Genomic DNA, 14,530 nt, shown 5'->3' with positions numbered 1-14,530 from the left:
AAGTTTACCATTTTGATTACCTTGGTAAACTTATTGTAATTTTTATTTCTCGGAAGTAGAGTGAAAAGCACATCTTATTTTTCTTTTATTAATATTATTTTTTCCTTGTACACACTTTTTTGTGAATTATTCCATGGATTTCTGCCTTTGGATTATTATGGACCATGTTCTTCCAATTACGGGATTTCTTTGGATTTTACTTATACAAATAGAAATTCTTTTAACTTTCTTGAAGTTTTACATTTGGATTTTACCGTCACTGGATATTTTAATCTTCCACCAGACTATCCATTAATGTGTAATCACCTTTTTCTGTACCATATTCCCTCTGCTTAACTTATTTTGTTTTCAAGTAAGATTTTTGACTTATTTGTTGTTTCATCAAATACTTCTGCATGCAAAATCCGATCCTGCATTTTGCTAATTCCTACCCTCTGATGAGAAGGAGAGTATTTCTTCGAAACTCCGCAGATTAAGGACTATCCATTTATCTAGTGTTTCCTTTTCAAATTAAATATGTTTTTAACTCATTTCAAAGTGTTTTTTAACATATTTCATTAACTGTTTGCTCATATTATAAGCTCCATTTCCTATTTGGTATTATCGAGCTTTTATATCTGGCTGAGATAAGTTTATAAATATTAATTCTTTAATATTTATAATTTACTTTAATTTTACCATCTTGGATCATTTTGGTAAATTCAATTGTAATTTTCATTTTATATATATATATATATATATATATATATATATATATACACTAGCAGGCCACCTGGCATTGCCCGGTCGTAAAATACACTTAAATATGATACTTTGATTAATGCAGATTTCATATTTATTATTACGCTAACCTAGGTGCCAGGCATTGCCCGGGTGTTGTGAGTTGTGTACTAAGAAAAAAAAAAGGTGGTAGTAGGCAGGCAAGCTCCATCCCATGCTATGAAGGAGGAAAAGAATGTGAACAAAAAAAAAAAAAAACGTTGCCATTGTGTCCATCGCCAAACCAGAAGTGGCAAGTCAATAGAAATTTGAAAATATTGACGACAAAAGCGACCTCTCCCTGTAGAAAAGTGCCCAGTTGGGGGTAAAGGAATAAATATTTTTAGCTAATTTTTCAATATCTGTCGTCCGAAGGGTCGAACTTCAAAACAATACTGATCTCATGAATATCCGTCGCTTCTGTCAAAAGTTTTAGGCAGACAGATGAGATTTATATTATAGACGATTTATTGTCAATTTTATGCAAAGAAAAGCTAACACATTCCTAAAAGAATGAAAACAAAATTGAAACAAAGTAGTAAAAAAAAAACTCATGTCATCAGATGAAAACTGTACATGATTAAAAGGAAGTTACATTCAGTCTTCAGCTGAATATAAATTATTGACACATCAAATTAATTGGACTAAAACTATTTCCCATTTTTTCCAGTTAATATTTATTACATACTCACAAACCTGTGTGTGTGTGTACAATATATATAAAAAAAAAAAAGACAACAATTATTTCATATAATTCAAATCGATTTTTATTGGAATCAAATTCCAAAGCAAAATCAAGCTCAATATTCAAACATTTATTTCAAAATCTGTAATAAAACTAATACATATGGTCTTTGATGTGCTGCCATAGATGGTGATGTCATCAGCATAAATGTTATATTTTATGATTTTATTGTCAGTTTTTTTTTTGTTTTTTTTTACATAGGCATCACCACTTATCAAGGCCCAGAGACCACTCGAGGATAAAGGTTAAGAGTGTACAGTAGTCAATTGAACAATATAGTAATTGTTAGTAATAGAAATTAGGTAAATTTGTTAACTAAGTGAAACAGCTCATCAAGAACTTGTTTACGTTGGACTTGAAGACAACCAGATTGTAGTCAGCTGGAAAGCAGGAGAACGGAAGACGGTTCCACAAGCGTGCAGTTCTAAGAAAGAAGCTTTTTTCATGGAATCTATGTTTAGGTTTAGGCACAGATAAAGTGTGGGGGGAATTATTGGTAGTGTTTTCAGCTAGACGAGTGTTTCTTGTGAAAGTTTGGCAAGCGGGGACCATAGATTGAAGCTCAGTCGAGCACTTGCCATGAAAATAACGATAAAGCAGAGACAAACTCACAACATCTCTCCTGTGAGATAGAGGTTATAGAGAAGAGAAAAAGACATCTACAAGGCTACAAAGTCTGTTTTGAACTCTATCAAGGCAGGACAAGTCATTTCTAGCAGCTCCTGCCCAGATGTGGCAACAGTACTCCATCCTTTGACGTACCTGGCTCTTATATAGACAGAGAATAGCATCAGCAGTAAGATATCTACTGGATCGATAGAAGGATCCTACCATTTCTCCAGCGGCCTTAGCAACAGATTTAATGTACGTATTCCATTTCAGATCAGGAGTAAAGGTCAAGCCCAGAAGCTTGTCAAAACACGAGGCCTCCCCAAGATGAGAGCCATTCATTTCAATTGATGCCAGATGGGGATCAGTGTTGATGGTTTAAAGATAGAAGTTTTTTTTAGATGCATTAAAAGTAATCAGTCACTCCTTTCCCCATTGTACTATGTGCTCAAGATCAGAGGAGAGAGAATTGGAGAGAACTTGGTCGTTTACGGTTTTTGATGTGCTGCCATAGATGGTGATGTCATCAGCATAAATGTCTACGAGTGATGTAAGGATGTGATTTGGAAGATCATTAATGTAAATCAGGAAAAGAGAGTTGGGCCCAGGATTGACCCCTGATTTCTGCCCATCAACTACTACTCTTATGAACCTATCAGAGAGAAATGATTTAATAATTGAGAAGACATTTCCAGCTATACTATAGCTGGAAATCTTGTGAAGTAAACCTTTATGCCATACCTTATCAAAGAGCAATTGCCCTAGAAAGGTTGCCTCTGTCGAGCGATTCGCTAATCCTATGAGATACAACTGTAAGCACATCTGCTGTAGATCTAGCAGAACGGAAACCATATTGTGTGTCACTAATAAGGTTATTTTTGCTGAGATGGTTGATTATTTCTCTACTTAACACAGATTCCAGCAACTTACTCATGACGCACAGGAGACTTATTGGCCTGTACTGAGAGGGAGATGAGCGATCACCTGAATTATTAAATACAGGGTATACTGATGAGATTTTCCAGGGTGATGGGAAGCAATTCTCCTTAAGACAACGTTTTGAAGCAAAGGAAAGATAAATAAATCAAAAACATAATTTAAACAAATTCAACAACAAAAAATCCGTCAGGTTAGAAACTGTGCACCATCAAAATTATATCAAAAAAGTCTTCAAGTATTGAAACAACAAAAACTCAATGGTGAATCCTCAATGCAGCAATATTAATGAAAAATAAAAATTACAGTTATTTTTAACAAGGACAAGAAAGCAAAAATGGGATAAAAAAAGAAAAACAAAATAAATATACACAAAAAAATGTTACTAAAAACAAGATAAGCTACTCTATCTGGATAAATGTTTTGGTGTTTTAACTTATTTAAAAGCATATTTTAGTGCAATGCAAAATTAGTCATCTTTGCTAAGTTAGTATGAAAAAAATTATGGACATTGAGTGGTCAAATTGAGTTTTGATAATGTTTTATTGATTGAAAATTAAACAATCACCAAATGTGCGAAATGTTCAACTGAACTATATATCTTTAGTAACAGTATTTTTGTGTAATTTTCGATTTTTGAGCAATTATCAAGACTCGACGTGGTCATCTAATGTCAGCCATTTTTTTCGTTCTAACTTAACAGAGTTAATACTAGTTTTGTACTAAACTAAAAAATGCTTTAAAATAAGGTAAAATACACAAAAAAGAAAACTTATCCAGATAGAAAAATTATATGTATAACACCCAAGATATGCAGGCAGAAGAGTAACTTATTTGTTGTGTATATATTTTTTCACTCCTTTTTGTTTCGTTAAAAATGCTCAAAATTACCTCTGCCATGTCATGGATTGACAGAACAGTACCCTGTACATTGAATAAAAGATTTAGTTCAAAATTCTGTATAGATGACAGAATTTTATAGGACACACTTATAGAAGGTCGGAATTTACATCAACTAAAAAGTTGTGAGATGAGAATAGTACTCTGAGTAACCAAAATTATCAACCCTCATCTCAAAAATTCTGAAATAATTTTTATTAAACAAAATCAGCTTCTTTTATGGCTTGTTACAAATGAATAAAATTTAAATTTAATTAATGTTTTCATATTCAACAGGTTTTACATGCTAAACTATACATCATATAATGCGAGTGATTCTCTTTGGAAGTCATTTCCTTATTTGAGGCAAGATTTGCTTTAGGTCAGATGCCATTCCTGATGCCAAACGTGGTGATGAGGACTAATACTTTATCAAGACACTAACTCGCCAATGGCGATTACCAATGCTAAAGAGTGCTTCACCTGTCTCTTTCACCACCAAATGTTATTTTGTCATGCCTAATACTACTACTACTAATAATAATAATAATAATAGTAAATGATTACTGAAAGCAGAGAAGCCTGGAAATCTGGGGAAACTTGTTACTCAGATTCCAGGGAACCCAACATATTCCAACCAATCATTGATAATGACTCATGTGAAAACTACTGATGGGTAAAAACAAAAACAAAAAAAAACTCCAATATTATTCTTATGTATTCTCTTTTTACTAGAAAGTCACCACTTTTCAAAGTCCAAAAGCAACAAAGATAAAGGTTGATGAGTGTACAGTGTTCACTGATTAGTGGTGGAAATTGGGTAGATATTGATCAAGGGGATGGCCCAATAGCTTGTTTACATTGGATCTGAAGACAACATATTGTAATCAGCTGGAAAGTAAGCCAGCTGAACAGTCCCACAGGCGAGCAGTTCTAGAAAAGAAGTTTTGTTTATGGAATTTGCGTTTAGATAGAGTGGAGGAAATTATTGATAGCTAGACGAGTGGTTTTTTTTTTTGAGAAAGCTTAGGAGAGAAGGACCAGATGTAAGCTCAGACGTGCACTTGCTATAAAAATAATGATAGAGTAGAGACAGCTTTGCAAAGGAGAAAAAAAGGGCATCACCTACCACATTTTGAAGCTGGTTTTGACACTTTAGCCGTGTTGCTACATAGCAACACTTGGACCTGCACGTTGTCTGAGACTTTGTCGCAAAGGAACAAACAAAGAAATAGAACTCTGACTCAGCATTTTTTTAAGTACAAATAAAATGCATTTGTGGTTTTTTTCAAAATAACACATTTCATTAACTTTCAAAAGTCTTTTTGCACACACACATTTTTTACAAAGCTCTGCCATATAACGTGCTTTTTAAAAGGCTCTTTCCTCGTCATCTAACGCTGGCCATAACCAGCACTTTTTCGCCCTTGTGTTCACACGTCCATCTTCCCCAACACACACTTTGCTTCTCTTCTTGACCATATGGTGTACTTTTCTTTCCTGTTTTTGTCATGCAAGCTTGCACACACTTGCTAATTTGCATATCGCAAAAACGGCTACTGTTGCTAATATTTTTGCTAGTCAGCTATCCTACAGCTGCTGATGATTTTCTCACATGCATACCATATGCACTATGTTATAAAATGTGGCAACAGTAGCCCATTTTAGGATTATCTGGCTCTTATACAGGTAGAAGATTGCGTCGGGTGTGAGATACCTTCTGGAGCAGTAGAATAACAACAATTTTTCCAGTAACCTTGGCAACAGATGATGTATGTCTACCATTTCAGGTTAAACCCAGAAGGAGGAAGCTTCTTTGAGACAAGAACCATTCATATCAATTGGAGCCAAGTGGGGATCAGAGCATTTATGGTAAAAAAACTAGAAGCTTGGTTTTGGATGTGTTAAAATTAACCATCTTTCGCCTCATTGCACCATATGCTCCAAGTTGGAAAATCATAAAGAGAGTTGGGCCCAGGATGAATCCTTGAAACACACCAGCATTAATACTTTGAGCTTCAGACTTTTGCCCATTAACAACTACTTGTATATACCTATCAGAAAAGATTCAATGGTTGAGAAGACATTTCCAGATATTTCATGACTGGAAATATTGTGAAGTAGACCTTTATGCCAAACCCTGTCAAATGCCTTTGATATGTCAATAGCTATTGTTCTTGAAACGATATATTCATTGATACTATGTAAAATTACAGCCAGTACATCAGCTGTAGATCTTGCATGGTGGAAACCATATTGCTTGTCACTGAGTAGGTTAAAAATTTTAATACGGATTCAAGCAACTTACTCATGGCACACAGAAGACTAATTGGTTTATACTGAGATGCAGAAGATCCATCTCTAGTATTTTAAATACTGGGAAAAATAATGACAAGATGTTGAGAAGCATTTCTCCTTTAAGCATCGATTGAACAAGATTTTTACAAGAATGGGTACTAATTCCAGTTTTTTTTAGTACTATGACTGAAATATTGCTAGAGTCAAGATTTCTTTTTGAGTATGACAACATTACAAACGGATAAGTGGATGTCACTCAGATTATTTTTGGTCTTAACAGAAAATTTGAAAGGTAGGTGTCCCTGATTGCATAGGGTTGCGTTTGATAGAAAGTTCTGTCAAAAATTTTAGCTTTGTCAGATGCTGACGAAATCATATCAGGACTGTTGGTGATGGTTAGGATAGAGGACTCACATCTGCTCAGAACATTGTTATTCACTAAAACTCATGGGAATCAAGCCTTCGTTCTTATTTTGGACTTGATAGATTGAGCATATAACTCTAGCGTTTTCTATAATCCTTTTGCTGTGATTGTTAGCAGTTCTAAAGGCAACTTTAGTTTCAAAACATCTAATTATGTTTAAAGCAATTGAAGTAGTGATTTCTGTGTGCAATGGCGCCAGTATATTCGGGGGTGTACCATGACTGGCTGTTCAATTTCTGTTGGAATTTCTTAAAGGGTATGGTAGCTGTCTATGTTGATGTTTAACTAATCACTTAAATCGGGTGCATTCTTTTTAAACAGAGCATAGGGCAGTTTGAGTATGAATGTTTAGAAACCAGTCAGCAATCAAGTATGGATACATTGTTTCAAGGTTTTGTTCAACTTTGTTTTGATCTTTATTGAGACAACCAAATGATCAAAAAATCCTAGCAAAGACAGAACTGAGGATGAGAACAGTTCAGGGCATGTTGTTAGAAAAATATCTACAAATTGTTCATCAGCATCAAGTATGTGAGTGGATTCGTTAGCAATCTGTGCTAGCTCATAAGCAAGGGAGAAATCATGACAAAATCTCCTTTTGTCATCCGTTTTGTTTTAGTGGATTAGCCATTGAACATTGTGAACATTCAAATCTCCACAGATGTGAATGTTGGCCAAGAAGATGAGCAGACAGGGTATGATTAATTTGTTTAGCGATATTCTCAAAAGATAGCTATTTCATCATTTTGGGGAAGGTAGATGGCAAAATTTAAATGCTGTGCTGTGAATAAGTGCTAATCTAAAGCACATGTAGAGATGATTTGGTTCTTCTTTGGAAATGTCCCTGCCACTGAAAAAGGTATCCTTAATGTAGACACATATTTTATGTCTATGGCAATTTTGAGGGTCAGGTTTGGATGTGAATTTAGAATAGCCTTTGATGGAGAAATTGGCAGAAGAATAATAGGTCAGGTTCGGTCTTCCATAATTGGATTCCGACTTCTGGAAGGTTGGAATATAGACACTTGATGTTAGAGAAAGAGACTTTGTAGTGGGAGTTTATGTTGAACTTGATTTTTTTGTTAGAAGTTTTCATAGTTAGGTTGTGGAGTTTGTGAAAAAGTTCAGCAGAGTTATTAAGAGCAGCACAGAGGGGAAGCAAGAGAAAGAATAAGTGAAGAAGGAAGACTTTTGTATACCATTGAAAAGGAAAAGCCAATAGCTGTTTCCACTGTTATGACATTGAGACGACCCATCAGAAATTACTGCATGGTCCAGACTCCATTCACCAAACGACAATACAGCAGACCCCCATATTTTGCATCTGCTGAAAGGATAATCCCCATGGGAGTTACTCCAAGATTATTCCTGATTATCACACAAATAATGTCAGCTCAGGAAAATGTTTACCTCTAGCACCCTTATCAGTGACATGGCAAGAAAAATAGAATGAAGAAAGAATTTAGTTATCTTTATCTACTGCTTGCATAATACAGCGTTTTTTCCCCTTTGTCAGAAACATCACTCGTTCATTGAAGATGACAGGCAAAATAAAGGAAGTGAGTTTCTGAGCTGCCAAAAATGCATCCACACCCCATTTTCTACTCTCGTTTAGAAAGAAAAACTAAGTATTAAACTAAGTAGTAGAACTTCATGACTATTTTGAAAGGGAAGTTTGGAGATAAGTCCCCTTTTCACGGTGTCATGTGGGCTAAGAAAAAAATAGCACCCATTCTTTTTTTGATTGCGCCATGTCCTTGGCTAGTTTCTTATTACACACTGAAAACTACTACTACTCGGTATGTGATGGAAGGAGAACTTAAAATTATAATATTGTTGATACTGTATAAAGTGCTGGCAAAAGCTGACATGTAGGTGGCTTTTTGACTAGTTGATAATACAAAAACAGCTTGCAGCAATATTTGTTATTAATTTACTATGCAGCATTGTCATATCTTATTTAAAGAAATGTCATCTTAACTTATATATAAATATGGTATAACAAAGACTTGAGTAGATTAGGAAAAAGAAAGTGAAAATAATCGATGCCTAGCGAAGAAATCATGACACAGCACAAATCGTTTATTTGCAGTTTCATGCTCATAAGGTAAAAAGAAAATTTATCCTCAAGAGAAAAGGATGAAGGTTGAATGGAGAACACATGAAACGAGTTTAGAGACCAAATGATGGAGTGTTCGGCTACCAATGGAAGAAGTTGTAACGATGTAAGAGACCAAACAAGTAGGTTTATGGAAAGGTCCCAAGGCATAGCATGACATCATAATGAAATGAGGAAGTAGAGAAGTGCATCAAAGAATAGACGAAACAAAGGAATCATTGGTTAGAAGGTGAATAATAAGAATGTGTATGTGAAAGTAAGAAAATATACAAATGCAAGACGGAGGCTGAGCAAGCCAGATTTTCAAATACAGTACAAAGAGATTCTTCAAAAAAATAAAGTATTCAGAATAGCTAAAAAGATGGCAAATATGCACATTGTTGAAGAGAAGTGCATTCAAAATTGCTAACAACAAATAAACAGGACAAGAGGAACGTTACTAAGAAAAATTGTTGAATAATGAGTTTCCATAAAATCATGAAAACTGAGAAGTTACAGAAAATGTACCTCCTTCCATCAGGTCTTTGCATAAAATTTAATGTAAAATTGTTCACCCATTTACAGGTCATAAATATTTTTGCTGTGGGATATAAATTCTGTGTGTGTGTGTGTGTTTAGTGGGGGGAGGGAAGCTGAAAAGTTATCCTCGACTTTCGGTCTGAATGGTACTTCCTCCTCAAAAAACCTTTTCTTAACTCTACCACTAACTGTAAGTTCAAATGGAAAGCCCATCACTAAAAGAAACTCCCCTAACCCTAAGTTTGAATGGAAACTTAAAAAAAAACTCACTATCATGAACCCTATGTAAGAGTAACAAGCTCCTCCACAAAAAAAAAAGTCATAAAACTATACGTAATTGCCTAAAAGAACACAAAATTTATCTCCCATAGCTAAAAATTAAAAAGTTGATTAACTGCTCTAAAACACTAGAATGGTTCAGAAATGAGCTCATGTTACATTAAATTCATGTGCAAAACTAATTTTTCACTTCAAATTTTCAAATTTTTTTCTTCATCTTTCCACCATGTTTTATCAGGTGCACATACATAATTGCTTGAAAAGAGTTTCATCTTTTGAGAGTGAGGAGGTGATTTCACAAAGGATGTTAATCTACAACATCTTTCTTTTCATACTGAAATTATTGATGAAGATAGTTTATTCAAAATGGATGTTAAGATGATTTTTGATCTAAGAATGCATTTTTATAATGTTTGCACACATTTTGTCTAGATTTAATTTTTCTCTTAACCACTTGCATTACACATTCATTGTATCATTCTCGTTTCTCTTCATGCAATGCATGTTCTCAACAATTACTGGCCAGGTTTCACTTCCATACATACAGGAAATTGAACAGAATACTAAAATTATTTATCCCCCAAAATACAAATATTAGTTTTATTATCTAGCATTAAATATTTACAAAATAAAACCCCCTCAAAAACATCTTTTTTTATTAAAAGATTTTTTTTATTTTTCTCTAACAGTGGATTCTGTGAAAAGCAAAAATCAAGGATCAAGTGGAAATCAACTTGAAACAAATGAAGAAGAAGTTGTAAAAGATACACTGTGTCGTTCTTCTTGTGAATCTGCTTGCTGAACGAGAGTGGATTCACTCTGCTGACTGTCATGAACATTGCTTGTCTCTTCCATAGAAATACTGTTTTCCATCTTGCCACGAGCCATTCCAAGTTTTTTCTCAACAGCACGTAATCGCTCATCCATGCTTACTAAAACATATTTTACCTGCAACAAAAATAAAATTATATGCTAATTACTAAATCATACACACAACAAAAATAAAATTATATGCTAATTACTATAGCAATACACACAACAAAAATAAAATTATATGCTAACTACTATTAGGTATCCCAAACCAAAATTTTATTTTTATCATATCTAAAAAAAAAAGTAATGTGGGCATGTAGATTTTTGTAAACCATTTACAAAAATACCAAATTTATTTTGGTAGGTCAATTAGCCATCAAGTTATGATCATTCAAAGTTTGTCGGAAAGTTGAAATTTGCTATCATGGCCGAGAAGCCAAATTTCATAGTCTATAACTAAAAATGTAAGCTACTAACAAGTGAAAAATCCTTATAAATGTTATGTCATCTTGTAGTAGATGAAAATTAATACAAATTTAGGCAATAAATATTAGATGAAACCAACTTAAACACTAGGCAAAATCCCTCTATCAACGCGAAAACAGTGAAAATACGACACGGAAATGCAACTTTAACTGTTCATATCAATTTCATTTGAATAGCTAATGTATTGAATCTTCTTAGTATGATTCAAAACACATTAGAGATCAAGATAATTCTTTCTTTTAATTATAAATTGATAAAACCACTCAATTGTGGACCATGTAAAAGCAGTCAAACAGGCAATTTTGTAAAAAGGGCAAAAAAGGTAAAAAAAAATGAGTCAAAAGTATACGTTACTGAAATTGCTATAAAACTGTAACCATTGGTGGTAGAAGCTTGAAACTTTGCAACTTTACTAATTTTGGGGTGAGGAATTGCAAAAAATGGTTGCCTTGTTTTTAATAACAAAACTTTTTGCCACAGAAATACTTTTACTTTGGGAAATTTGAACTCGCCAAAAAAGCACCGACGACAATAATATTTAGAAATTTTTTATACAAAAAGGCACAAATCATTTTTTTTAAACATTGAAAAACTTTCAACTTAAAAAACAAGTAAGAAAGATATTTTAGGTCTTACTACAATTCCTTTCTTATCGATCTTCTCTCAGAATTCTTTCATAGGCTTCTGCTATGGTAGATATCTCAGGAACCCTCCAAATCCTACCATCACTTGAAACTGGCATTACCTCAAAATCCCATCTGTAGACAAATGCTGACTCTACTTGTGCAATGTCATTTGATAAAGGCCATCGAAAATAATCTTTTCTACTGCAGATATAATATCAATGACTTGGCCAATGTAAAAGTTGGTGTCATAGTAGACAGCTACCCATTGTCCTTGATGTTCATAACTGAAGATATCCTGAGATGGATCTTCATCACAACTGCAGGAGTTATCTGAATGTTCAGCAGATTCACTTAGGGAAGACATTTTTTGTTGCTTTGGTGGAGGTGGAGATGAATCAATTGGATTTCTTTTCAAGTAGTCAGAGAGAGCAGGTTCCAGTTGAACTTTATTTCCACTGGTGTTCATTTTGACACCTAAAACAACCTTGAGGTATCTCAATTGGTCTTTGAGTGCTTCCAAACCACTTTCTGAAATTTTTTTATCTGTTTATCAGACTTCACTGGACCACCATGCTTAATAACAGAGTTAATAATTCTCTCTTTCTCAGCAGCAGCTTGACGTTCTTTTTCCTTCTTTAATCTTTCATTTTGTGCAATTTTTTCTTGGACACGAAGTTTCACAAGGGCTTCTTGTTGTGCATGTTTTTGTCGCAAATGTTTTGCATGTTTTCTGGAAATGCTCAGAATGGATTGGCTCTTTGTTGATGGTATTACTTCCAACCAAGCTGTTGTCCGATTGCGCTTAAGCATATTTGAAGATGATCGATTATGTAGTGATACATGTTGTTTTGTTTGCATGCTAAAATCTAAATCTCCAAAGGCATGCTCACCTGACAGATTTGTTAAAGGGCAACTCTTCAAGGCATCTCTCGTCTCCTGATCTACATCTTTTCCAAAAGCACCTCCTTCTAAAAAGTCATGCAACTGGTGCTTAGTGACAATGAGGAACTGAGTATCTTGCGCAAACATTCTAAAACAAGTTCAGGGGCTGTGAGACTAATACAGAGAGACACATTGCCTTCCTCAAAGAATTCCCCATTAAATACACCTTTACAGTCAGATTTTAATAACTGGGGATTGTTGAAACAGCATTCTAAACTTAGAGCCATTTTCTTGATATAGTGATGGAAGTCAACATACTGAATAGTGCTGTTAACAAGTTTCCAGAAAGGTTTGGTCAAATTAATGTTCAGCAAACCAACTGCAGCAACTAGGGAATGTAGTCTCTCATCAGAAATGTCAGCCAAAACACTCTAATTTCATATTGCAAGATGTTGCAAACACAGATAAAAATAATTTTATGTGCTCTTTATGGTGATATATTGCCAGGGCATTTTCAAATAGATAATTAAACCTATTTGCCGGATAACTTGTGATTTGAGATTGGTACCCTTCTTTGCTGCAGAATGCCAGCCATTCTGTCCTGCAACCACTTTTATTGTTTATGAGTGTATGTACGGGTGACGACAAAAAAAAAAAAAATTAATATGCGTTCTGTCACAATTTCTGTTAATTCTGACATAAAAAGTTTTTGTAATTATTTTCAAATTTTAGGACAAAATAATTTAATATAGATATAAATATTTAATATAGAGCCTTGGAACTGAGTTTTTATATTTAGTCAGTTTTTTTCTACAAAGCGTAAATGTTGACATGTTTTACGAATCCAAAACAAAGAAACAAAAAATTAGTAAATAAATAATGCTTATTTTAAGTAATTTATTTTAAATAATTTTTTTTTAATTCTCTTTTTTTTTTCATAATTAAAAAAACTTATGTTTCTGAACAATAGCAAAACATATACTTTATCGTCATAAGTCACTAGCCGAACTTTTGTTTATGGAATTTAATTAAAATAATTTAACAATGCTAAAGTTTATCCAACCGAAAAAAATAAAAGTTTCCGTCAGTCCCACACAACTAAAAATGTTTTGTACACGGTTTTATTAATTAATTTAATTAAAATAATCTAACAATGCTGAAGTTTATCCAACCGTAACCAAAGGAGAAAGCCATGAAAGAACATATGAAAGTTTGAAAAAAGCTATAGAAAATAAACTGGCATTATTTTTTAAATTGTAAATTTTCATTTTTTTTTAATGACGTTCTAAAAATATTAATTAAAAAAATATCTTTCTATAACTTTTAAATAATAAAGAAAAAACAAACTCACCTAAGAACTTTTGTAAGTCCATAGTGAAACGAGTTGTTTGTTTATGTTTTTCTGTTCAGTCAGTCAGTACGTTGTGCTGCTGTGTGGCTACTGGCTAGCTGACAGTGGATAATTGGTCTCTCTGACATTAAGTTGAAAATCTCTGTAGGTACCCCAACTTTTATTAGTGTGCTCTCCTTGATTTATGGGGCCATAAACATGACACTAACAGATTATTAAAGAGGAGATATTCCTCTACAAAACGATGCCTTTTTCGGAATTCTTACTATAAAATTTCTTTCATGTTTCTTTCACTGAAGTTTTCAAGTTGGATTTTTTTTTTAGAAAAACCACTTATAACCTTTTAATAACCTCACCATGTTATTAAGTGACCCTTTTTTCTTTAAAATGATACCATTTTTATATACTTAGAGACTCACAATATGAAGCGCAACAAATTTGAAAAACATCAACATTTTTTTTGTGTAAAAAATAAAGCGACATTTACCAAAATTAGAGGCATAACTTGAAAAATCCTGAAAAAAAACTATTAAAGACACAAGAAAAAGAATTATATATCTATAAAGACAAAAGATTAAATTTTATTTAAATCAAAACCATATCAAAATAACCCAAAAAATAAACGAGATATCGCAAGTTGAAGTTAAGGGAAATTTTACTTTATTTACTAGTTTTCGCACCTAAACTAGGCCAGTTTGGGATACCTACTACTATAGCAATACACACAACAAAAATAAAATTATATGCTAATTACTATAGCAATACACACAACAAAAATAAAATTATATGCTAACTACTAAATCAT

General features: G+C 33.4%; 1 protein-coding gene across 1 annotated transcript in view; it reads right to left on the bottom strand.

Annotated features, from left to right (window-relative positions):
• Positions 1 to 2,489: 2,489 nt before the first annotated feature.
• Positions 2,490 to 14,530, bottom strand: part of LOC145239863 (protein Mis18-alpha-like) — a 100,661-nt gene continuing 88,620 nt past the window's right edge. The window contains exon 6 of the mRNA XM_080103431.1: positions 2,490 to 10,515. Coding sequence (XP_079959557.1) covers positions 10,297 to 10,515 — 219 coding nt within the window. The 3' untranslated portion in view covers positions 2,490 to 10,296. The remainder of the gene's footprint in view (positions 10,516 to 14,530) is intronic.

The sequence above is a fragment of the Euprymna scolopes genome, chromosome 19, assembly GCF_053919585.1.
Source record: "Euprymna scolopes isolate OS-2025 chromosome 19, ASM5391958v1, whole genome shotgun sequence".
Taxonomy (NCBI): Eukaryota; Metazoa; Mollusca; class Cephalopoda; order Sepiida; family Sepiolidae; genus Euprymna; species Euprymna scolopes.
The sequence above is the reverse complement of the archived record's forward strand: the minus strand, read 5'-3'. Positions and strand labels throughout refer to the sequence as shown.